This window comes from Epinephelus moara, chromosome 7 (assembly GCF_006386435.1).
Source record: "Epinephelus moara isolate mb chromosome 7, YSFRI_EMoa_1.0, whole genome shotgun sequence".
Taxonomy (NCBI): Eukaryota; Metazoa; Chordata; class Actinopteri; order Perciformes; family Serranidae; genus Epinephelus; species Epinephelus moara.
In genome coordinates, this window is record NC_065512.1 from 33,392,285 (window position 1) to 33,419,414 (window position 27,130).

The 27,130-nt window shown below is 39.1% G+C and overlaps 1 protein-coding gene across 6 annotated transcripts in view; it reads left to right on the forward strand.

The window, feature by feature from the left end:
* pcbp3 (poly(rC) binding protein 3) overlaps window positions 1-24,230 on the forward strand; it is a 91,162-nt gene extending 66,932 nt beyond the window's left edge. For 3 of the 6 annotated variants that reach the window (XM_050049616.1, XM_050049617.1, XM_050049618.1), the window contains 11 exons: window positions 4,024-4,047; window positions 4,146-4,178; window positions 4,449-4,565; window positions 5,156-5,287; window positions 7,593-7,721; window positions 10,340-10,414; window positions 11,877-11,918; window positions 13,931-14,009; window positions 16,967-17,019; window positions 17,537-17,706; window positions 18,733-24,230. In XM_050049616.1, coding sequence (XP_049905573.1) covers window positions 4,024-4,047; window positions 4,146-4,178; window positions 4,449-4,565; window positions 5,156-5,287; window positions 7,593-7,721; window positions 10,340-10,414; window positions 11,877-11,918; window positions 13,931-14,009; window positions 16,967-17,019; window positions 17,537-17,706; window positions 18,733-18,787 — 909 coding nt within the window. In that variant the 3' untranslated portion in view covers window positions 18,788-24,230. The remainder of the gene's footprint in view (window positions 1-4,023; window positions 4,048-4,145; window positions 4,179-4,448; window positions 4,566-5,155; window positions 5,288-7,592; window positions 7,722-10,339; window positions 10,415-11,876; window positions 11,919-13,930; window positions 14,010-16,966; window positions 17,020-17,536; window positions 17,707-18,732) is intronic. The other 3 variants (XM_050049621.1, XM_050049619.1, XM_050049622.1) reach the window with 3 other exon arrangements.
* Window positions 24,231-27,130: the final 2,900 nt, after the last annotated feature.

A 27,130-nucleotide genomic window follows, 5' to 3' on the forward strand; every position in this document is an offset into this window, starting at 1 on the left:
CCAAGGCCTAGAGGTCCAAAGTTCCAGAGCCCCCTTTTGCCTTCACCTGCAAAATGTTGCTCAAATTAACAGGTACCAACCAAGGAGAGACCAGAAGTGACCACAAAGAAACAAAAACGTCTACAAAGAGTTGAAATAAATCTGTAAAAAGACACAAAGTAGCTAAAAAAAGGGCTAAACAACCACAAAGAGATGTAATGAGACTACAAAGAGACAAAAAAAACACAAAAAAAACACAAAATGACCAGAAAGAGACACAAAACCACACAAAGATGCATTTCAACTACAAAGGAGATTAAAAAAAAACAACACCAAAAGAGGGAAGATATTCATAAAGTCTGTGTGACTTGTGCCAAGAGGCCCATTGTCTCATTGTCTCATTGTCTCCAGCTGCACCGATACAACTGCCAACGTTACTAGTGAGCAGCTAGCAAGAGTATGGATAGACACAGGTGTGAACGGCAATGTTTCTCAGCTGTCCACTTGCTTTGGGATCACCAAAACACATGTCAATACCAGCTGAAAATTATCTTTGTTACAAGCTGACAGCATGAAGCCCAAAAGACATTTGCATTCACCAGACTGGAAGGGTGTAATGGAAATATGCTGTTAGTTACATTGTGGGAAGTATATGGATGTAGCAGTTTTTAAAGTTTGACCCATATTTGAGGCTAAAAGCCTGTGCTGCTGACTATTCTTTTCTAAATCTGTCGCTTGTAATCACTAAAGTGCCTTTTTAGTCACGTCTGTAGATTGACCTCAGCTGCACCCAAGATTAACTTAAAGTGATTATTCTACCATAGCTCTGCTTTTCTCCAACAACAGTACAGTAAATTGATCTGACTGGCAGATCCATATTCACATTAGAGACTCCCAAAAAATAAACCAGCTCTTCATGTGTTGCCTCCCAACCCGGCATCCACATTCATTCTGAAAGATCACCATGAAAGATGAGACATTTACATGCATATCCTCGTCTTATCTCCTTTGAGTAATGCTGCCCCTGCTGCCCCACGTTCCCTTTGACAGCAGGTTCTGTGCAGCGTGTGGAATCCACCTGGGAAAAAGACATGACCTTTAGTGTAACGTATGAAGGTACTGAGCTTGATTTTTAGTGCTGCTGATCCAACTATAGTTTGCACCTTCGTAAGCCCTTATACAGTATGATGGAATTGATACAGAGGTTGGACTCATGGCACCCTCCTCTCTTCCACCGATTGTTGTTTCCCTGCATAACAAAATCTTGGTGGCTGGGCAGCAGCTGTCTTTTATCCTCTGGTGCCACTGTCCAGCTTCCGGCACTGGCTTGACCTGATGGAGACTCTGCAATCAGGATAGTTGATTAGCCCTCACAAGCAGACTTCCAGACTCAAAGAGTGACAGGCTTCCTTAGATGCTGCACAGTGTGTTCTTGTCTTATTGGTTTCAGGTTTCCCAGGGCACAGTGTAAGTGGGCACCAGCATTGCTTTTTCAGGCCCTTATATGTAGCGTACTCTCCCTCCCTTCTTCTCCCCATCTACTCTTTCAGAGCTGGTTGTAGTTGGTGTGTGTTTGTGTGTATGTTGGCCTGCTGGTTAACATCCATCACTCCCGGTTAACATGGCCATTGCTTTCCTGCCCTTACTGCAGTAAAGTGTTAAAACTATGGTCAACAATTTTGTGATAGCTAATAGCTGCAAGCAACTGTCTTCACTTATTCTGAGTCGTCATAAACGTTTTGACGAGTTTGTTAAAGGGCAATGTCTGAGTGAAACAGGATGATTGTTTTAATGCCTCAGTCATAAGGGAGGTCTGCCGGCTGCTATGTAACTGGAAAACTCCACACCACACATCTCCTCTGAACTGATCATGTTGATGAAGGTATGCGCCACAAAGCCTTGAGCCAAAGTCTTTGCAAAGCTTGCCAAGCAATCTACAGCCAAATATTCCAGTGCTGCATGGTTACCCATGCAGGAGCTCGAGACACCAGTGACCAAGTGATAGTTTGAATAACCCTGCAGCCAGTCAGGCCCCAGAGCCTGCCAGCAGATGGCGTATGGGGGAGGACTTTGGCAGCTTGACCCCGGTCTGGCTCTTTTGCCCACAGCAGCAGAAGGGTCTTCCCCCTCAAACTGAGCAGCCATTTGGTTGGGCTGGCTGAGGTGCTTGAATGGTCTATCAGGTGCAACTGCTTAACGAGGGCATTCCCACTCTTTTTTTTTTTTTAAAGATATTTTTTGGGGCATTTTTAACTTTATTCGATAGGACAGACAAGTGTGAAAGGGGGAGAGAGAGAGGGAGTGACATGCAGCAAAGGGCCACAGGCTGGAGTCGAACCCGGGCTGACCCTTCTCTGCACTTTGTATGAGCAGAACTGGTTTCTGCAGGACAGCAATGTGTTGATTTTTTAGAGTCATGTTATTTTCTTAGTTTTGGCTGTGAGTTGAGGGACCTTTCATCCCAAAATCCCAAAATCAAAAAAAAAAAAAAAGTTTCCTCTTACCTGTCGTGCTATTTAACTAATTATTGTTTTGGTGTGAGTTGCTGAGTGTTGGAGATATCAGCAGTAGAGACATCTGCCTTCTCTCCAATATAATTAAACTAGATGGCACTTGACTGTGTGGTGCTCAAACCACCAAAAAAGTACACTTGAAAAACTCAACAGCAATGCCTCTTTGCAGAAATCATGACCCAGTTACTCAACATAATCCACAGGCTTTGTTGTGAGCAGTCTCATGTAGGAACTATTTTCTTTTTACCAAACTACAACTAGCAACCATATCACCACATGTAAGGAAGCATGCATCAACTCATGGCCGAGAGGCTAGTGCTCTTGACAGTGCAAGATGTAAACATTAATGGCGCCTCCTCGACTGAGCTGTAATGTTAGCTAGGTCAGTGGTGCAAGGTTAGTTAGCAGGAGATGCATGCTCCCTTCTGTGTGGTGATACAGTTCATGGATGTAGTTTGGTAGAAAGAAAATGGTTTCTACATAAAACTGCTCACAACAAGGTCTGTGGATTATTTTTAGCAACAGGGTCATGATTTCTGGAAAGAGACATTGCTGTTGAGTTTTTCAGATCTATTATTTTGGCGCTTTGAGCACCACACACCGAGTGCCATCTACTACCATTATAAGTGAGAGAAGGCTGATATCTCCAACACTCTGCAACTCAAACCAAAACATCTAGACTTATAAACAGCACTACAGGTAAGAGGGCAAAAATGTACTTTTGATTTTGGGGTGAACTGTCCCTTTAAGCATTACTTAAGCAGTAAAAATGTACATCTGACTGGATTTACTGCAACTAAGTGTTGATCAGATTGTCAGATGTGAGTGATGTGTTGTAACAAAGTTGCTGAATGCATGGAAAGAGACGACATGACGTGTTTGCGGGTGGACATGCCTCCCTTTGTACAATAAACTAAATCATGCCTAATTAAATGACGAGAGTAGAGCAGGAACATGAGGTACAGAAATGAATATTGTGCAGCATGTAGCAAAGGTAGTATTGGGAAATTATTTTGGAGTAAAAGTGTCAATTGTTTTATCAAAAAAGTGGAGTTGAAGTTCCTCATGCCTGAATGAAGAACACATTTCTCAAAGAATATTTGAGGGCAACAACAAAGTGTTTCTGCTGTGTGACTTTTCACAGCACTTGATAAATATAAATGAATGCTCAAGGAAGAACCTGGCACCGCTCAGCTACTAGCCCGCAGGTTTAACGTCACGATGGATGTAACTCTGGCAGTCACTGAGGAGAGGTCAGGGAGTGTTGACGCTTGCAGCCAATGCTGTCCCTCTGCCCTTTCTCCACTGTGTCACACCAAGCTCATGAAGAGTGATTACATGCATATGGAAAGTGTGGCCCTCAACACCGCCGTGCAGCTGTGAAACCTCCGCATGCCCCTGTACTGTTTGCACCTGGTCCGGGAATAACAACAACAACAAAGCAGTTTTAGTACTACACATTTATCCAGATGATTCTTTAATTAATCATTTTAAAAAATCCATGTTTTTTCTCGTTTGTTTTTTATTGCAGGAGGTTGGAAGCATAATTGGAAAGGTATGTTATTTTTTATTACATAGCACATGCTTATATGGAAAAAATACAAATATCAAACCACTTTTTTTAATTTTAAATTGTAATTTACTTCTTCACAGAAGGGGGAAACAGTAAAAAAGATGCGAGAAGAGGTTAGTTTCAGTCTCAAAAAGCACCAAAATCACTTAATGATAATTATGTGTACATTTTCCTAAACAAGTCACAATGTGATTAACTTAAAGCACCATAGACAATGCAAACTGTTTCAAATAAATGACGAATTCATGTAACTTTGTAATTTTATAGTGTCTTTAATTCATCAGTGATTCGTAGATAATTCAAATGTGGTATGGATCCATTCGTGGATGCCTGGATCTTACATCAGCTATATTGACCTCAATGACAGAATGTTGTTTTTCCAGAGCGGGGCACGAATCAATATTTCTGAGGGGAACTGTCCAGAGAGGATTGTCACCATTACCGGACCAACAGACACCATCTTCAAAGCTTTTGCTATGATCGCCTACAAATTTGAGGAGGTACGATAAGACTGTGGCAGCAGTATTGCCCACAAGGCACGTGCACTGTCCTTTTACCTCTCTTTATCTCTACTCATTCAAAATCAATTTCCAGTTGCTGTAGTAAATTAAAAAATGAACACAGGCTTTTCTGATAGGGCACTTACGTACAGTAGATTAGTGTAAGGCACACTTTTATTGTGGTAGATATTTGTATTGCATGGCTGTAATAGGTTAATTTAAACTGCCTCAGCAGCCTTTTCTTCTGTTCTTGTCCTTGATGCCATTTATCGTATTGATATACTTAAGTACTGTGACTGGAACTGGAAGAGGAAATCCACTGCTGTGTCCGCAGTGACCTGTGTGAAATCTGGCCTGCCAGAACGATGCCCTTCTTATTTATTGACAAAGCCAGAGACAGCTGCTGGTTCACCAGATATGAAAGAATCATTGAAACACAGGTGTTTTTGCAGCACATTTGCACTGACTCTTAAGTTTGTAAATGGATATATATGGATCGTCATAACCAACAAAAGCATTATTGATTTGTTTGGGTCACACTGAGGAAAATATGACCACTGCAAAATGAAATGTATGATCTTGTTTTCTAGGACATAATCAATTCCATGAGCAACAGCCCAGCAACCAGCAAGCCCCCTGTCACCTTAAGGCTTGTAGTGCCAGCCAGCCAGTGTGGCTCCCTCATAGGTAAAGGAGGCTCCAAAATAAAAGAAATGAGAGAGGTATGATATGAAACATGTTTTTTTGGATAACATAGAATAAATCGCTGTAGGTTTTTTCATATTTTTGCCTTTTTTCTTAATGCAAGACAAACAGAAAATGTCGTGTAGCCAAATTGTTTCTCTCTCCCTTCATGCTAGTTACATTTTATGAATGTACATTATGAACACTCAAATGGTGGGACAGATATTAAAATGTATTCATTGTTTAACTAAATTGTTACATTTTCCCAATTGTCTTTAATGTTTGTTTTAATTGAATATGTAGGAATTGGAAGTGAAAATTTGCCACCTTTTATGTATTGTTTTGTTTGTGCATACATGATGAAAAATGTTATCTCTCAACTTTAGGCACCCTGTAAGTTCTGACTATAGAGCTTCCATGTTTTTATTTTATTACCTGCTTAAGCAGGCAACACTATGTTTTGGCTTGGCATCAGTAGCTCAAGCACAATGCATCCTGGTACATGTAGGCACTGGCAGCATGGCTCCATGAGCAGAAAAACTTGACCTTTTCTGTCAATATAGCACGCTCTGGGGAAATTATTGCTTCACTTGACTTCATTTACCCTCAACACTGATTATACATCCACTTAAAAGGTGGCAAATGTTCTCTTTGATAACATCACAACTACACTTTCAGCACAAAATTCTGACCTTGTAGCAGCATTGCAGCACCAGTTTAATCTGCACAGGCAATGACCTGTAACAGGTTTTTCCCATTCAACTCTCGATGGACTGACAAAAATCTTTTAACCTACTTGGTCACCATCAGGACAGAATCAACAACAATACTCGTAAGGACAGGGATGGCCAAACTACACCCTGCAGGCCAACGGCGGCCCACTGCCCATTTTTAAATGGCCTGCAGCAAAAACATAAAAATAAAAAAATCAGAATATGGCTTGAGAATATTTCCAGTAAACTGAACTGCATGTAATGTGCACAGCTTAGTTAAAACAGCATGTCGCCGTCATCTTCACAAACTACTGCTAGCAAGCCCTGCCTTTGTACTTCCTAATTTAAACACTAGATATCACTACTTCATATAATTATTGATTACTAGTTGATAAAAATATTTACCTCAGTTAACATGGCAGTGGACCTGCAAAACGGATGATAGAGAAATACTTTTTGTAATATGAGGTCACACCAACACTGTAAACCCCAATCCACCTGTGACACACATTTTTAATGTAAAGTCTACACAAATTCTCTGGATTGTCAAATGACTTAAAAACTTTATGTTCACTAGACACAAAAACTCATCCCTTGTGTGCTTGACATATGTTTTTTATGTAACGTCATCAATTTTTGAGTTAATTTGACTGTTGTTTTTTTTCCTCTTATTATAATGCCCTTTCGTCTAATTAGTTTAAGCCCAATAGACAACACTATCATTGTGCACTTAACATATTGTGGCGCGTTGGGCTAAATGGGTGGAGTTTCCCAGCATGCCGTGGGACAATGTGTTTAAGGCCATTAGCCAAAGAAAACTGTCTTTAAATGTGTTCTAAGTCACTTAAATTACCCATTACACAGTGATTAGTGTTTATGTGTTTCACGCTGGTTCTAATGGGTTATAATGAAATAAATAAAAAGTTAAAAAAAAAAAAAAAAGCAATGTTTAACTGACATAAAATTCCTGTCAGAAGTTTTGAGTGCACGCTGTTTTAAAAAAAAAAATGTTTCTAAAAATTAAATTGAGTGAGCAGTTTGGTTTTATAGTGAATAAACTACTGTAATGTCAAAACAGTTTTGCATAATGATTTTGCATATGGAAAGTGTAACTTGTTGAAAACTATGCATGTACTATTTTTACTGTGGACTCTTTGTCTTTTTCTGAATGTGACGTACATCAAAAACATTTGGCCACCTGGCTAGAGAGCTCCATCTGTGCTTATAGAAGTAGAGCTACAATGCATAACATTTGTTCTATCTCACACAGGCGTCGTCCTCTATAGGGTCTACAAGCATATGGGAGCAAAGTCAGGTGATTGCCCCCAGGTGCAGGAAGTTTGGGGGGTGGGAGGGGCATAATATATGTCAGGAATAAATACACATGCATCTATGATCAGGTGGCACGGTGGTGTGGTGGTTAGCATTGTCGCCTCACAACAAGACATCATATCACCACATCACACCCAGTTGTGATATTGGATGTCAGAGCCTCAAGAAAGTTTTACCTTTTCAATATATAGAGGCCAGGGCAGCTGTTTGTACTCACCAAAATCATTAAGCGCAGCCTGTGTAACTTAGAATTGAATTCTGTCAACACAGTCCCTCAAAGACCCTTACTCTACTCCAGTCCACAGGGGCCCAGGTTCAGGTGGCAGGAGACATGCTGCCCAACTCCACAGAGCGTGCAGTGACAATCTCTGGAACCCCAGAAGCCATCATCCAATGTGTCAAACAGATATGTGTGGTCATGCTGGAGGTAGAGTATATCCAGATGCAGCAAAACAGCTGTAATTCAAGTGCTCATTTTAAGTCCAGTTATGTATTCTCACAGAAGAAGTCAGTATTGAACAGTTGTATTGTATTACTGGCAAGAAATGAAACCATGTCTTCGAATGTGCTTGCATTCACTGCTTGTGGTGAGACATTTTTTTAGGAATCAATTTTTGAATGGGACTCAGTGATTTAAATTTGCAGGAGGAATGATAAGATGAAATACAAGTAAGGCTTTGTCTGGGTCAGACATTGTTGTCCATAAATGTCAACTCAGCAAGCAATCTGCCTGCCTGATTGAGGCCCTGAGAGGGCAGGTCGTGCCAACCTTTGTCCATTTTTTTGTACATCTGGATAGGCTTTAAAAATTCTGGAATTATTTGTGATGCAACTACTTAAATACAGAGAGAAATGATCTCATTAGAGTTTAAAGGTAGCAGTTTATAATTACCACTTAAGCATTTTTGCTTTTGACTATCCAGGAGAACTGTCAGGAAACCCCAAGCCTGTTTTTGTAACATGAAGAACACAGTTGCTGTTTCTTGATGTTTTATTTAAAGCACACACCTAAGTGGATACTCCTCCCTCAACAGCGCAGCAGCTACAGAGGAAATCTGATTAAGCCCTCTCCACTGTCTTGAACAGCCTTGTTGCTGTGGCACAGCACGAATCAATAACTCTGTGTCATTATAGTAAGTTCGCAAACTGGAACTCCCCTGCCTTCTCGCTGAATTCACCTCCCTGCTGACTTAGAGACAAAATCTGCCGCATTTGTGGTGATGCATTTAATCTGTGATGAACAGGCATGACATGTGCTGTGTCTTTGTATTCATCTAATCTCTGAATAGAGACCATTCTTACCTCTGAGCCCCATGGCTCCTTTTTGTTTTCATGAACAACATTTCAACTTCCAAAACCTGTCAGCAAATTAAAACATTTCTCACAGGAAGAACACAAAGTTACCAAGACAAAGTGTTGTTTATGATTTTTCTTCTGTTACTCTGATGCAGCCTGATGCAATATACATATGAAGCACCTTGAGAAATGTGATGAGTGAATACATGAGAAACACCAAGTAAATGAATGAATGTTGTGCTGTATTTTTGCCATAAGGATTATTGTTTTTACAATCAATTCCCAACTAAACATACCACATTCTCTCTTTTTTTGGTAACTAGTATTTTATTTAAATATATATATAAAAACAATATCACTTTTTGGTCAACAAATGACTCATATATATTGAATAAGTAACTTATACAAATACAAATTAATACATATATAAATTAGGGATGTCCCAATCCGATCTCAGAGATCGGGATCGGGGCTGATCAAGGAATTTTTTAACTGATCAGGATTGGCTATATTAAGTTATACAGTGGAAATGATCCTTTGTTTTACGTCAGCTGTCACACAGGTGTTTTTACTGGCAAAGCTTTCATGCAAAGACACACTTTGCTCAGCCATCTACCACTCAGCTCTCCTTTTCTCCTCCACTCTGCTGTGCTTCTGTGTGTTTGTAAGGGCAGCAGCTGAGCCCCGCCCACAGCAAAACACAATACGCCATAACCGTCAAAAATGCAATGTGAGACTGTTTATTTTTGTTTTTATTTATGTTTTTTTACCAAAATTATGAGCTCTCATTATATCTCAGCTCACTGTGAAAGTATCTTGCATTTATGGACCATTGTGTTTCACCACTGGCAAAGTGGTTCAGAACCGAAGACAACCAGACTCACCATGCTACTGCAAAGTGCAACAAAAGCTGCGAGAGCAAAAAGCCAAAAAGACTCAAAATCTTTCTAGATTTGAGTCTGGATTTCCAGGCTACTTGATTGGGGCATCCCTAATATGAATAAATTTATTTCAAAAAGAAAAATGCACACAAATCAAATGCATATTCCAACATTAATATAAACAATAAGCTTTGGAGCCCCCGAAGTCCCAAAAGGTTAGATTTCTATATTTTTATTATTCTGTGCACACCAGTTATTATCTTGTGGGAGCAAGTTAATTATCTTATACTTTCCTAAGAAAGTATCTTGTTTCTACAAGTTCATTAACTTGTTCCCACAAGATAATTAATTTGTGCACAAAAAATATCACCTTTCAGGACTTTAGGAGCTCTCTAGTAATCCAAAATAATTCACAAGCAAATAATGTTCAGAAACAAAGAAAGTGTGTATGGGAGTATTATGTACACAGTGTGTGCTAACATCAAGATATATCCACATTAATGTCCAATGTATTCCAAGTGATCAATGCCATTCTCATATCTGTTTGTTAAATATGAATCTACTGCCAGCCAGTAAACATTTAGCTTAGCTTAGCATAAAAACTAGAAACAGGGGGAAACAGCTAGCCTGGCTCTGTCCAAAGGTAAAAAAATATCTGTTACTTTGTGAACATTAGAGGCGCTGGTAGGTGGATTGTTATGCTAAGATAAGCTAAGCTAAATTAAGCTAAGCTAAGCTAACATGGCCTATTTGGCAAACAGATGTAAGCATGAGGGAGGGAATAAGCACATTTCCCAGAATGTTGAGTGAGCATTTGTCGTTTTCAAGTAGAACATGCTGACTCTCCTCTCTGTTCCCTTTCTCTTAGTCTCCACCAAAAGGTGCCACCATCCCTTATCGCCCAAAGCCCGCCTCCACCCCGGTCATTTTTTCTGGGGGCCAGGTAAGAGCTGAGCTAGCTCTAGCTTGTTTGTGCCTACAGCCAACCTGACACTTTTACTGCAGCATCAGCCCCTGCCTGTTCCTGCAAGCCTTTCTACTTTCTGTGTGCACATGTACATGCCACTGCAACGCTTTTACAAATGAGGCTGTCCTCTTTAGAAAAATGACAGCGTTGGTTGTTTGTTAAACTGCTAAAATGCCCTGTGTTTACATTTTCCTGACAAACGACCGCTTTTAGTCATGCTAATCTGCCCACACACTCTCAGTAGCAAAAGCAGAAGTAGTGTGACATTATTAAACAGCTAGAACAATTCTTAGGGAGGTAGGCCAGGCTTGGTTTGATGTATGTAACAAATGTGACTTTGGTACTAGTGTGTGCAGTGCATGTGCTGTCTCCTATCAACAGTCAGAGTGCAGTGAGGGAGGTAGGGAGCTGTAAGTCGCACCACAATGTTTGATTCAGCAACAATGACGTTAGTGTCAGCAAAATGCACAGCAAACACTAATGTCTGTCCAGCTAATATAGATAATTTAGTTGCAGATCTGGGCTAAAAGCCGTTGAATGCATTTGAAAATGTGGCAAACAAAAGAGGTAAATTTGCGAAACACTTCACATAACTACTTGTAATGACTCCAATTTGGTTGCTTTTCTTTTTGTCAGGAAATTATACCCAGTGGACATTAAATGGAACGTAAGACACAATGGAAGTCTTCAGCAGACAACATAATACACAAGCCTGCTTTGGAAAATTTTGAAGAGTGAACACACACAGGGTTACACAGAAATACACAGAGATACACCTTTGCAATATAACACAGACCCCTGAATAAATACTACTCTTATGAAGCTTAGAATGTTCCATTCCGTGTGTTCATACAACATTATGATTATTTCCAAAGCTGCAGTTTTTAATGGTGTCATGTTGGATTGCATCTTTTTCTTTGAAGAATTGAACACATGAATAAAAAATTACACAGGACAACTGAAGATGTAGAATTATGAAGCAGCATTTACAATAACTGTTCTTCAGATGACTGGTGGCCACTATGTGTATATTATGAAATATTTGCACTTGTTCTCAGATAATGAAGTGTCCTCAGTGAACATACTAATCCTGTTTTTGCATTCAGTGCACTACACTGTATAGGACATGATCTTGGCTGACACTCAGAAGTGGTTCATTTTGCATTCATTTATCACAGAAACACACTGATTTCTAAGACTTGCATGTACAAAGTCTCATTGCATTTCACACTTGAATGTGGTAATGATGAATATGATTAACAAGATCAAGATCATCCCCTACTGTTTTTTCAAATCATAATATATTTGCAATAGAAATATTATTATGATTGTTTGAGATAAAAGTGTAAAGACAGTTTATTTGATCTGTTTTATGTGTGACCCTTCTTATTGTAAATGAGATGCTAAAATTTTCAATCTGTCATGTTTGTCTTTACAGGCCTATACAATTCAGGGACAGTATGCCATACCACACCCAGATGTGAGTAACTAACTTAATCAAGAATTCAACTTACAAAAATAGCAGCAGCAATTTTATTATATGGACACAAAAGAAAAAAATGGCTGTGCTTGCAAATTTTTTTTTCTGTTGTCGTTTTTTCTAGATCATATCTCGAAAATAGGCAATAATCATCCTGATATCAAAAAACAAAAAATGAAAAGTTGTTTCTTCATATTACTTTATGTTGACCACAAGTGTGAATCTCCGGGGCTGAAAAATGAAGCCAATACGTAAGTGCCAAAAACTGCAGTTCCTTGAGTGGCCACATGAGGCTGGCTCCAAAACCGAGTCAGTCCACATAGAGCCCCATGTTAAAATGTCCAACTTTACAGCAATAATAAACATGTTTACAGCCTGGTACAAAAAAAGTTTGTTCTGTAACTAACTTCCCTTTTTATACAACCGTACAGAAGGGACATTTTTGTGCAACTCACCCATTTAAATTTTATAAAGGCCTAAAGTTATGCATAATTAAGGGCAGGTGCAGTTCTCATCCAAACATTGTCAGTTATGGCTCCACAAAACAAGATGGCAATGGCCAAAATGCCAAACTCAAGGCTTTAAAATGGCAGTCCACAAGCCAATTCGTGCCTACATCCATTATTTTGATACAGTCTATGGTGTATCAGAGATCAGGGGTGCCGTGCCAGCATGCACAGATAATGTCTTAACTTAGGCAACTGATTTAAGATAAACAAAACTACACCTTTTTGCATTGACTTACTGTTCAGTTATGACAGTGATCTTGAAGGCTGAAATCAGGTGTGATCAAATGAACCAGGTAAACATTTTTTGGTTCTCAATAATTAGTCCCTGATCTCAAGAAAAAAGGTCATGTTTTCAAGATAAATTATCTAATTATCTCGAGAAATCTGCCTTTTGTTTTCTCAATTATTGGCATAACTAAATGAGAAAATGAGGTTTGATATCTCGAGAAAACAAAATAATTAACTTGTGATCTTGAGATAATGGAATTAAAAAAATAATTGCAATTATGGCCGTTCTCGGCTTCCATACCTGGACACAGCAGCTCTTTAAAGTTATTTAGACACAAGTCATAAATCGTGTCCTTCAATTCTCTGTCCTTTTGGTTAGAGGGTGGACTGCAGCTCAGCCACTGAAAGAACTCTTCACAGATGTGGTTGATAAAAAAAATGGTGACTATTGGTGATAACGATAAAGGCAAAGACAGTAATGGCAGTTTTGATGTAGACACCCCTTTAATTCCAGTGGACCATCTAGTCTCCATTAATAATCTGCCTTCATCTGTCCTTGTCGTATGAGCATCTCATGAGCTACCCTGTGTCAGATCCACTAATTCAAAGTTGGGCAATGATTGATGCCGCTGGAGGTGGTGGTTGACGGTACAATCGCTCAAGTGCAGGCTTGACACCCTCTTCCACCCTCATTAAAACTCCTCTTAAAAGGAGAAGAAGGCTTGAAAGCATCCGTCTTCCCCCGTTCCCGATGGAAATGATCCACAGCAGGGGATGGACATCCTGTGACCATGTCAGGGGGGGTAGAGCGGCTGCTCTGACAGGCATGTAAAACCAAAGGTTCTCAGTTCTGAGTCATAAGTGCCAGTTAGAAGGACACATGATAACTGAGGGGGCAAATGGGAATTCAGTGATTCCCTGCATTTGGTTAATGTGCTCATGAGTGGAGCTGTTTGTCTCTCAATCTTGTAAATTAAAAAAAAAAACACATTGATGTATGTGAAATTTACAAGGAATTTGCTAAGAAAAAAAAAAAAGAAGAAGAAGAAGAAGAAGAAGAAGAAGAAGAATCAAATTACATAGCAATTCATAACCCCATGGCAGACAATCTCTCTATCACTGTACCTCTTTTCTTACTTTTTCGTCCTCCACCACCCTGTGTCATGGCCTCCTTCTCCTCACCGTTTCTTCACTCTAGTTTTTGTTGGTTTCATTTCTTGGTGTGACCTGTGTAACAGTAACCTCTTAGTTCTACTTTCCCTCCTAACCCTTCAGCAGTTGACCAAGCTCCACCAGTTGGCTATGCAGCAAACCCCCTTTACCCCTCTCGGACAGACCACCCCTGCTTTCCCTGGTACGTACCCACAAGGCCCTTTAGATATTTCCTTCTCTTTGCATCCAGAGAAACATTTTTCTCTTTCCCTACCTTCCACCTTATCTCTCTTTTGGCACAGCATGACTTGACCCCTGTGGTTTCTCTCCTTCTTTGATTTTTTCATATATATTTTTCTCTTGGCTCTGTCTCATATTGTGCCAGTGAAATGCAAAAAAGAAAAGAAAAGAAAAGAAAGGAAAATCGCTTCACTTTAAACAATGTATTCGGCATTGCATTATCACTTGGCAACAGGATTTATCCTTCCTCTAACACATTTTAGGTTGTGTTCCTTTCTATTAAAGATGAATACCTCCAGTGAAAAAGGTTGTCCACATTATATTGCAATAACAAACAAATTCTACCCCCACATCTGAACTGAACTGTTTCAAAGGGACCTTGGTACATATACATGTAATATTCTTCCTGAAATATGTCCTGCATGTCTTACTGCAAAAGATGAACTGAACATCTCAGAAATATGTATATTTTTTCACCACTTTCATCTAAAAGTCTGTGACAATTACCATTATACATGGAATTATTTATTGAATCAACAGGAGTTGTTTAAAAATGTTCCCTCATTAAAATGTGTTTTAGCTGATTTTCTGATATCTCATTAAATCATGCACACAATTTAATAAGGAAATATTGTGTTAAAAACAAAAGCCCCCCAAAAAAGGAAAGAAAAAAAAAAACTACAGCTAAAAGGTTCAATTGAGATGAGTTTACATACTTAAATGAAAAGTTGATCTAACAGCTGGTAGGCCTAGCTTAGCCAAACGATTACAGCTATCCTGAATAGTTGTAAAATCTGCCTACCAACACCTTTAAATGAGCTGTGTGCAACATTCAGAACATTGATACAGCAGCAAACAACTATTTGCAATGTAAATGTGTGTCCACATAGCGTTTTTACTCAGCAGAAAAGCGGTGGCAGGGTGCTGGGGAATGCTTTATCCCAGTGCTTTTTTAAATAATGTGCAAAATGTGGGTATATTTCTATGGCAACAATATCTTGACATTAATGTTTGCTAGGTAGCTAGGGTAACACTACATTAACAGAGGGTTGACTACACAGGTAAAAACAGGCTTACAATATATATGGTGATAAAAGCACAACACTCACCCGCAACATTCAGTGTCCGGCTGATATGCTCCCACAAATTGGATTTTCTGTCTTTGTTGTGATAGCGCCAGACTGACATGTATTATACAGTAGATACAAGAGTGGCAGTGATGTCACCGGTGCCTTTCTGAAAAGTTTAGAGATTTTCAACTGGACATGCTCGGAGCAGCCATACAAAATAAAAAACAAAAAAACAAAACTGGAGCACTCTGTAAAAAAGTCTCTGGGTACAGCTAGGGTTGCCATGAGTTCTGGTTTTCCCAGATTGTTCTCTTTTTTGAGCAACTGCCCCAGAAAATGTGAAAATGTACTTTAAATTTTCAGAGTTCCAAATAAAACCGGATTCTACTACTGCTATTCTGCTTTTTCCTCTTTATGTTTAGACATCCAATCCCATGTCCGTAAACAGGTAACAATTAGTAGCACACAGCAACAATTGGCCATAAGTTTAGACATCTTTTTCATTGGTAGCAGTAATACGAAAGTTTACCTTATCACCTAGCAACTGCTCAGTTAGGCTACTCTTGTGCTGCTATTAGGATGATTAAGCTCGGAAATGATTTGACAAAAACAGTCCGTAGGTTTCTGTACGTTTTTCAACTTTATGATCAGTGATCAATTATTTTCCAGCCACTGATGTACTTGGTCTGTATGACTGGATGGAGATCATGGGCTCCTGTTTTTGTAATGGACATGGTATAAACCCAGCATACTCACGTTACTTGAACATTTGTAACTTGTCTTATTACTTCAATAAATGGTCAGGTGTAGTTAGTGAAGCTTAGATCCATAAATGGTCAAAGAGGAGAGCAACAGCTGTATCTGACTGCTGAGTGTTATGAGCTCGACTGCACATCAGGACTAATAGAGGTAAGGGAGGCAATGGGGATTCCTACAGCTGTTAACATGATATATTTGCACGTATGGTTCGCCCTACATTGTGCGTCAGATGTCCCGGTTTTTCACAAATCAAATGTGTCAACCCCAGCTGCGCCACTTTTTACCTGGTGGCTGCATGCTGCTGCATATGCTCTCTCCTCATTGGAAACAACTGAAAAAGATGCCAGCGTTCGTGGAAAAATGGTGTCCTGTGCAGAGAATGAAGTCTCGCTACCTTTGTGTGTGTTCTACTAATCTGAGCTTTTCTGTTCTTTAGTGTGGCAGACGGTCTGGCCACGCCACTCTGCAGCGTGCTCATACGACAGATACTGCTGATTGCGGTGTCCAGACCGCGTGTTGTTTGAAAGCAAAACACCCAGACTCTGCAACCCCCTACCCCTAAGTTATCACTATTAGCTCTGTCAGCACTATTGCCATAGCAGTGTTCATGCGATTAGCTTTGCTTGCCCTGTTAGCACTGTTAGCTGCTAGCTGCTGAGTAGCTACCTACATGTTCAGAGCCGTGTGCAAGCAATTCTTGCTCAGTCTCTAAATCATATGCGCTCTGATTGTTGCATACAGCTCCTTGTAAGCTAAGAGCTAGCTGAGAAAATCGACACTGACCCTTTTATTTGTATGCTAAATGTGAAGTTGGGGCTAAGAGACTGCTCTTACCTCTGCTTTGTACTGGTAGGCAGATTTTGTTGCCTTTGAACAGAGCCAGGCTAGCTGTTTCCACTAGCTGTGCTAAGGTAAGCTAACCATTTGCTGGATGTAGCTTTATATTTAACATACAGAGAGTGGTATCAATCTTCTCATCTGAAGAAGCAAATAAGCGTATTTTTCAAAAATGTCAAAGTAGTCCTTTAAAAGTTTAAAATGACTTTTTAAAGTCAAATCTCCTTTCTTATCCCATTGCTCCCCAATTCAGGTTTGGATGCCAGTCCACCAGCCAGCACCCATGAACTCACCATTCCTAATGATGTGAGTAATGCTTTCTGTAGACAGCTGACTAAGAGTTATGTTTAAAAATTCTGTACTTTTCAAATTATGTGAGACTGTGGTTTATGTCATAGTGCAGTACCTACAATTTGTCACAGAGCACACTGATCCAATTAACTTAAAGTTTAGGAGAGTAGATGGTAGCTTTGATCGTTAATTAACTGAAGGAAAATATTTACAAATGGTAGAGTGCACTGTTCTTTCAAAGGTATTGATATTATAGGATCAAATGACTGACATCATTACCAACAATGCTCCTGCAAACTTCAGTTCTTACTGTTTGCACAGCAGAATACCCCCATTCAGCTGGTATACTGACCATGCTATCATTAATCAAACTTAACTTCCTGAATGAGGGATTTAAATGAAATCCAGACCATTTTATAACCCATTAAACTTCCTTTTAACGTCAAAACTATAAGGCATTAAGTATAAATGTATTAAGACAACACGGAGGATTCCTTGCTCCATGTTCTAAGACTTCTGCCCTTTTCCCCAGCTAATAGGCTGCATCATTGGACGCCAGGGAACCAAAATAAATGAGATTCGACAGATGTCTGGAGCGCAGATCAAAATTGCAAACGCCATGGAGGGCTCGTCAGAGCGCCAGATCACCATAACAGGGACTCCAGCTAACATCAGCCTGGCCCAGTATCTCATCAATGCCAGGTAACCTTTTAACTTTAACTGCTGGGCTCCAGCACAATCTAAAGGATAAAAGCAACACCTGAATGTCCATTTATATAGTGAAGATCCAAGAACACTGCTATCGGTGACTGTGCTGTTTGAAAAGAAGAAGAAAGCGTGGTAGTTTAGTTTGACATTCATGACACTGATACTTTGATGAGTTGCCAGAAAAAGCACAATATCTGTCAGGTTTTGACAAGTGACAGATAGGTCCATGAAGACTGTGACTATTCATTTTATATTCTTGGGTTTTCCTTTCTACTTTGGTTCCTTATTTCCACCCAAGTGTAGACATTATTATGCATTAAGTTTCAGTCAGTACACTCTTTGCAAGTAAGTGGCTCGTGGGAGCAATGCCAACTACTGAGACAAGTAAGCTGTGCCTTTGAACAAGACCTGCAGATTAGTAAATTGGATGTTCAATAAATGAATCATCAGATGCTTAATGCTAACATCGGTCTGGAAAGTTCATGAACAAAACCTTCATCATAGATCTGTAAAACAACACAAAAAGGTATTCAGCCTCAACAAGACAAATATATCAGATGAAACGAAGATGACCCTCGTGTATTTGCAAATAAGCCAATCGTTTTGTTTAATTTAAAATAACTAACAAAATATTTTGAACCCCAGGACTAAGATAAACAGGGTCTGGATAGGTAAGATACTGCTTATACCAGTAAAATACTGAGGAACATATTTTTCATTTGAATTTTCTTGCCATGCCCTACCACCCCTGTCTCTTTTTCCCTCCTCTATCCACTGAAACCACTAATTCATTATCAACACAGAAAATAAATGTGTTATCCACAACTCTGGAAAAAAAAACAGAACCTCACTGATGTCCGCAGGCTACCCACACCTCAAAGTGAAATGTTATCAGCGTCAGAGCAGGAGAACCCACATACTCAACAAACAGGACTTTATGTCTTTGACTTTTAAGGGGATTTCGGACAACGGTCCGCTGAGAAACTAATGGCTATTGCTTTCCCACAATTCCAATGGCAGGTTCAGGGACGTGGCTGCCATGTGGAATGACCCCTCATCCATGACTACATCCTGAAGTCACACCAAATCTGCCTCTGTTTGCAGAAGCTAACATCAAAACCACAACTGCTTCACAATTAACCTCTACGTGTTATCCCATGGAACTTTCCTTAGACTCCCTTGGTTTTACATAACACTTTAACATTAGCCTGTGAGTGACCTATAGTAAAAGTCAGACTAACAACACAGGGATTCGTTTTAAATGGATGTAGCCAGTGTATCATTAAGAATAGTTTGACATTGTGGGATATTCAGTTAAGATTATTAATATAATTGCATTGAATTAGATAAGAATATCTATACCACTCTCATCTCTGTCACTTGAATATGAAGCTAGGAGATAATTAGCTTAGCTTAGCTTAGCTTAGCTTAGCTTAGCTTAGCAAAGGTTGGAAACAGCTAGCTTAACTCTTCCCAATTCATATAGCAGCACATCTAAAGTTAACTGATTCACATTGAAGGCAAGGCTTCAGGCTTCATTGCTCCCCTCAGAGACGTAGTTTGACACACAGCCCCGTGTAAAAAGTCTTCCAAGCTATACAGCCACATAGGTCTTTTTGTTCTTACCATCTAATACTATCCACCGGGGCATTTCCTAAACTGGCGCTCCTATTGGTGGACGATAAAATAGCTTGTATATGAACAGTAATGGTTGCAGGTTTAAACATGTGATCAACATTGTTAAACCATTACAGTTGCGCCAAAACTGCGTGATTAGGTTAAGGCAACAAAACTCCTTGGTCAGGCTTAGAAAAAAAGGCCACAGTTGGGCTTAAAATTAGTACATCTATCACTGACAAAACGTAAAGTCCGTATCTCACATGACACACATCACATACTAAGACAGTCTGTGTAACATTGTTAAAATACATCCATATTGATTTTTGGTTTCACACAGGACATGAACAGCAGTTCCTGAATAAAAGTCCTGTGTTTGTTTGACCCATTTACTTCCCTTCTGTCCCACGTCATTTTTTCTATGAAATAAACAAACTCTGATTTGTAAGTAAGTTTTATGTGTGTTGGTGAGTCTGCTAACTTAAGGCAGAGCCAGGCTAGGTGTTTCCCCCTGTTTCCACTCTTTATGCTATGCTATGCTAAGCTAAGCTTAGCTAACCATCTCCTCACTTTAATGAGCAGACTTGAGAGCGGTACTGATCTTCTCATTTTACTACAAGAAATAGAGTGTATTTCCCAAATGTCACACTATTCCTGCAAGTATTTATTTAGCATGCCTCATTCCAGGAACAATATATATTGTGTTTCTTTTTGTCATTACTATATAGATACATTTACCTATTAATTCCTATTGTGTCTGGAAAGAGTAAAATGAATAAAAAATGTAAAATGAACAAAAAAAGCAAAGAAAAAAAAAGGACTAAACACATGACTGCCAATTGAGCAATGCTGTTAGAGAGAAGAGTGATGTGATGCCTCTGTCAGGGAATACAGCAATTTCTACACTAGACATTTTTCATTACACTACCATTCTTTTCTGTCCACTGCATGGCTTCATGAGGGGGTTAGTATTGCATGGTTATGTTACCATATTTTTTTTTAGAAGTTAAGATGTTTTATGTCAAAGGGTACAATGAAAATATGTGTGTGAAAAGACAAACAAACAAACTGGTGCCAACAAGAATTGGAGCACAAAGCCAGCCATTGCAGCATAACTTTCACTTTCAAGCGAAAGTTCCTCTTTCACAGCTGTATTTTTATTTTTTCTCTGTCTGCCTCCCCACCCTCCCCTCCCCCTGCTCCTCCTCCTCTCCCGCCTCCCCTGAACTGTTCTAGGCTGACGTCTGAAGTCACTGGAATGGGCACACTCTAATTTCTACCCATCTTCCCTCAGTGCATCACATGACCTTTGAGCAAATGGCATTGCACCTAGTATATTTATTATTTCTCTGTATTTGACTGTCCTGATATTTACGTGACTTTAACCTTTATGATTTCTAGTGTTTACCGTAAACACGTGTATTTGCACTGTTACTAGGATTCCTCACACCTATCCTGTTGTTTCTGTTTCTGAAAGGTCGCTTTACTTTTTTGTCACTCTAGTACCTTTCATGGCATCTCATGCACTGCACCATTTTGTTTTTACCTCATGTTGTAGCACATCACTGTACTTTTCTGTTTTGCACTGCAGGCACCTGAAAGTAAATGCAAAGTAAACCTAAAGACTGGTATGACAATTTAAACCAAGGTTGTCCCTCTTCCACCCCATAGTCTAATATGCTGACACATTTTTATTCCATATTTTAACAACCTGTGTCAGTGCATTAGGCTACTCACACAAAAGCTCAATAAGCAACTCTAAACCAGGTATTTTATTCCTGTTTATTTTATACTGTGCGTTACTGTGTGCCTGTAGACATATGCCTGCTTGTCTTAGTGTTGTGTGTACACTATAGATTGATCTGCATGACACATGAAACCTACTGCATTTCCAAGTTATTTCAAAATCATACAGGTAGAAAGGGAGACTGAACGGTGAAGGGGAACGGAACAAGCTGTGAACGTCTATTTATGATCTGGATGTGTCACTCTGACTCCAATCTGAAATGACCTCATGGGCACAGGCCAATAAACATCCACTGTAATGCACAAATATCCGTCTTTCTGAGTTTCATGTGAGACCTGACAAGAAGGTTGGGCGGAAAAAAATGAAAATAAGCCAAGTAAATGACTGCAGTGAAGAGCGAAATCCAAATGCATGCTACAAATAAAGCCCACTTTATTCGCCCATACTCAGCCAACATAATATAATCATGTTATCCATGCTGCCATCATAACAGCTATGTATAAGAGGCATGGGCCATATAAAGAGCTGAGAATCATCTAGTATATATTTGCACTTAATTTAAGGTTTCAGTATTTGCCATAAGGGCTGTTTTTCACATCTGTTTGCAAGCCTGTGTTTCTGGTTAGCATTTATGACTCATTGAAAACATATGTTACATATGTATCTGCAATGAACTAGCTGGTATTGCAGGTTATGTCAGCTCATCAAGCTACATACGTACAAGGCTTACATATACATTTATGTATGACTCTGCGGTTGACGTGCAATGCAGAATCTCCTTGGTTACACCATGTTTTAGCTACTAATAAATGCACACACACACACACACACCCAACCTGCATCCCTGCTCAAACTGAAGCTGAATGTATTTCAAAATGTTTTTAACTGCTATCAATAACATGTCATATTCGATCAAAACACCTTTGACGGTGTCTTTTTGGCATTTAAATAAGTAAAATAAATATGATGCATAATGATGAATACAGTAGAGATGCTTATTTATCAAAAAGTTTTCAGTTTTTTAAGGTTGGGCAGTTTACTCTGAAAACAATGTTTGTTATAGATGATCTATTTAAAATTGTAATCTGCAAATTTTAAGACAAGATACATACAATGTTATGTAATCTGATTGTTTTCTATTATGTTAGAGTTCAAACATAAACAAAGACTTTCCTTTGTGTTTTCAAACATTTCAATAGATGGCCTCATCAGTATTTGCAGTTCTCATTTCACCCTGTATTTGATGCCATTCCTAGGGAATTAAATACAGAAGCTTGGTCAGTTGCCATCAGCAGCTGAATTCGATGCACAAGGCACCCTTTAGTATCTCTATGAGATGCACTGTGCTTTCAGCTGACCATAATGTCAACCCATCCATCGCAACAACGTAATATAGAGAGCAAGAATGTCTAAGTAGGGCGGCAGGGGTTGTGGTGGTGAATGGGTCTAACAAACATGGACTTTAATCCAGGAGACCACTGTTAGTGTCCGGTGTAAAAACAAAAGTCCAGTTTGTTTTAATGTAGCCTTACATAACTTAGGTAGACACATGAGATAATTAAGTCACTCGTGTGATGTATTTCCGACACGTTACATACTTATTTTAACCCAGAACATGATTTTTTTCAAGACCTAATCTAGTAGTTTTGTCCCCTGAAACTAACTGTGACCGTTTGACAATGTTACACACGTGTTTCATGTTTTACGCAGAGGAAAGCCTTTGTGTCAGTATGAGATGCAGAGGGGGCTGATACAGCATTGGTATTTCACAACCTGCGAATGACAACAGTTTGTTGTGTCTCGTGTGAATGTTTATTTTTTTCAACTACATTACACATTTAACATCATGTGACATAATGTCACATGACGTACACCACAAAACACAGTCATTGACTTATTTAAGTCACGTAACAAACGTACTTATTTAACTCAAACCCATGATCTTATTTTCTAAACCTAACAAAGTAGTTTCAGGCCTACACCTTAAGTAGTTTTGGTAGGTTTATTTTAAAAAGACACTACATGTAACAAGCTGATATTGACATGCCGTCCCTGAGCGTCCAAAACTGATGCTAGAGGGGTACCTAGAGCACCATAGTTTAAATCTTTGGGCCACTGACCAAGCTGCCATATTTGATGAGTTGGAAGTGAGAGCGTGTTGCTTACTTCAAAATATAGGCTATATGATTTTTAAAAAGATGATATTTATACTAATCACTCAGCAGTCAAACATGACACTCCAATAAGTAATATAATGTTAATCTGATGGCTGTGTCTCACTGATTGCAGGTAGCTACCATTTTTAATCCTCTTTATCTTAATACAACTAAATCCCAAAGCCTGGATATGCATAACTTACAGTAATAACTATAGAGATGATGTTTGGGGAATATTATTTGCGTCATTGCAATTTAGGCTCAGGTACTTGGCTTTTGGTTTGAATTGATTATACATCAGTTACAAGTCAGTAATACACTGTTGTTGTTGAAACAAGGCTGCTTTACATTGATACATTTACATTTCACATGTATACATCGCTTCACATTTACATTACGAATGTAAATCTGTACATAAGCGCTCATCTGGCTGCATTCAGATGTGTTTCAGATGAATAAACTAAGGAATCGCTGATTGAGGGCTACCAGGTTTTTATTAATGTGTCATATAAAAACGTTTCGTTATCTGCAGAATCTGATCATTAAAGTTGTTTAAAATCTTCTGTAAAGTGCACATTACTAGTTGTGTTTGTAGGTTTAAGGTGTCTGCTGGTTGTGTGCAGGCAGGCCAGCATAGAAGTCCTGCAGTCAGTCATACTTTACAGTATGACTGATTTGCAAACATCTCAGTTGCCTTTTAGATTGTCATATCTTTCACAATCATGGCATCGCTCATGTGCTCATCACTCTACAAAGCCGTGTACGTCAAACACCTCTTGTTGTGTTGTTTTTGTCATTTTACTGATGCATTAACACTTTTTGTTACTGTGCTAGAGCAGCAAAAAATTAAAGTCTAGCACTATATGATGCTGTTTCAGCAAATGTGTCTGATCATGTTTAAGTTTGATCATTTGCTTCTTGAAGGTCTGTAATAGATTTATAATTATTTATTGAGGTTGATTCTGAAATGTTTTGTAAAAAGAAGAGAATAAAGTTTGTGTTTTTTCCCTTCACTTGGATCATTGTCATTTTTTTCAAGTTCTTGTGAATTGGGTTGTTTCTTCATTATTAAAAAATCATAAAAATCTTGTTATATTTAATTGGGCATTGTGGCAGCCCAGTTGCTTTGTAAGTCTGTTTTGAAAAGCACTGTATCAATGAAGAGTAAGTGTAATTATCATTATTATTATTAGCAAGGTGAAGCTTGCATAGGGTGCCAAATGTGCTACATCCAGGACGGCAGCTTGGCGGGACCTAAACCGCTAGAGATTTTTAGTGAGATATTGGTGCAGTTACATTTCCAGCTGTGGTTATGCCACCAAAACCATGTGCTTTTTAAGCAAGACATCAGTGGCATTTCCAGTGGCAATTCTGCCACCAAAAGCGGGTGTTTGTAGCAAGACATTGGAGGCATTTCCAGCAATGTGGCCACTCAAACCATGTGTTTTTTTTAGCAACACATCTGCAATATTTTAAGCTGCAATTGTGCCATCAAATGCAGGTGTTATCTAGCAAGACATCTATGGCAATTCCAGTGGTAACTGTGCCACCAAAAGCGGGTGTTTTTAGCGAGACACCTGCAGCATTTCCCAGCATGACTGTGCCACCAAAATGGCTTAATTTAAACCCAAACATGTTTTTTTCCTAATGCAATGAAAGTGTTTTTTGTGCCCAAATATAACCACATGTTAACCATAGCCTTGTTGAAATGTAAAGTTTCAACATATTCTACATACTAACTTACATATAAAATGTATCTGGGATTTGCAGTAAAACATTCATTCTGGGGATTGGGTTGTTACCCGAGGACCCTCCAATGACAAGTTACAGACTAAACTATTTTTGAGATACTGAATGTGTTCAAAGTTTCAGCTTCACTAAGCTTAAAAAAACATCTATCAATACACATGGTGAAATCTTTTTTCTTTTTTGTGGTGCAACATCACCCAAGGAGTAAATTAGACACAAACGTATGGGCACTCACATGCATACACACTGAAATTGCAATATGGAAGAAAGGGAGAACTTGTGAGCAAAAGCTTTAACCTCAAAATACTTTTTTGTCAAACAGTGTAAGTCCCCCTGTACTCAAGTGTGTCTTATTTTGACTCCACTGTGATGTTTGACCTTCACTGTGCAGAATGATGAATGTGTAGAGTCTGACATGTGGAGGCTGTTTTTACTTTGATCTGCTGCAGGTGCAAAGTTCCCCTGTGCTCACATTAAATCTCAGTTCAAAACGTACACATATAAGACAATTTGAGACAATCCTGGTCCAATATACAGTGTGCACGAATCTCCAGCGCATCATACAGTGAGAATGGATTTTCATTGAGGGAGAAGATGAGAGGTAATTGCACAGGTTTGTAGAAAGTCAAGTCTAGAACAGATAATCTTTCAAAGCAAGGTACTTTTACTGTGTTCTAACATATCTGGAGGGGGTCTTTAAATATCTGTAACAAGAAAGCATCTGGGGTGTAACAGAGTATATGGAGGAATAAGAAATGCAGAGTCTGTTTAGGGCAGAAGGATGATTGGCTCTGATGGCTAATGCAGAGACATCAGGACAAGTGAAATCTAATAGAACATCTCAGTTTTAGAGGTACTCTGGGAGCTGAGTTTGTTATGTTGTTGTCATGAATAGACCAGATAAAAGTGCATTTCAGTATTCAGTTCTGGGCGTTATAAAAGCATCTACAGACATGTAAAATCGGATCATAATGAAAAAGGAAGGTTTTAATCCCTCTCCTACCTCTTAGTAGGAGAGGGATCAAAACCTCTTTAAAGTAGCATTCAAATCTACACCTATAGTATCTAATGCAATGATATGTTATTCATTCTGATTCCCACTGCTTTTCTCTTACCCCTGCCACGGGGAGAGGAGTCACATTCAGACACAGAACAGCACCCTTGTGTCTTGCTCAAGAACACATCAGCAGGGTGGCATCACATGGGCAGTGTAGACCTGAGTCAGTTTAAAGGAAGCTTATCCCTGCCTAATGAATATCACCTCGCCCCCAATGAGTGGATCTTGAGTACTGGGTGAAAATGATTCCAAATAAGACCAAGATACCCTGCATGAGGTCAGTTAATTAATACTTATGCACAACTTAATGACCATAAAGTGGAGCAAACAGCTGCAGTAGATCTTTGAAATGCAAGTTGCCGACAAGCAAAATGGCAATTTAGAAGGTCTTACTGACTTTTGGCTTCATTTACCTTAAATACTCAGAGATTGTCTGAGATTGAGTGCACACAAAGGCTGTGGTTTCCCACAGTGCCAAATGTTCACAGCCACTCTGACAATGAAAGTTAGATACAAACTAATGGCAAATGTAGTACTTTATTTATTATTGTCAAGCTAAAGGTTTTGGGTTTGTACTCTTTCAATGCACTTTTTCGTCCACTGTGTTTTGACCAGAAGCTTGTCTGGATCTGTTTTTATTTAAGACTGTCAGAATCTAGAACAACAGATAGCAATGTCTCGGGGGGTGGACACAATATCAGGAACACCTTGCAATATGATGCAATCAGCTGCAATATCCCTGCAAAGAATTCTAAACTCATGAAGTTAATAACGTTCAGTTTTTTCTTGACACTGTCAGTGAGGTGTTGATTCAACTCTATGGAAATTTGTGAGGTATGTTTTTATGGCATTCAAGCACATGCTGATCTTGCCTGCCACTCTCAGCCCAGATTGTAAGCAACTATATGCCACAGTTAAGTGTTAATTAAAGAAAATGATCTAAAACACCATCATGAGTTCCAATTTTCTCCACTTTCTCCATGAGCTCCTTGAGAGACACTGTAGTTACCAATAGAATAATTTGTGCCTTCTGAACTGTTAATTCTCAAAGTTTACCACAGTCTGAATGCAAAATGGAAGTATGATTTAAAA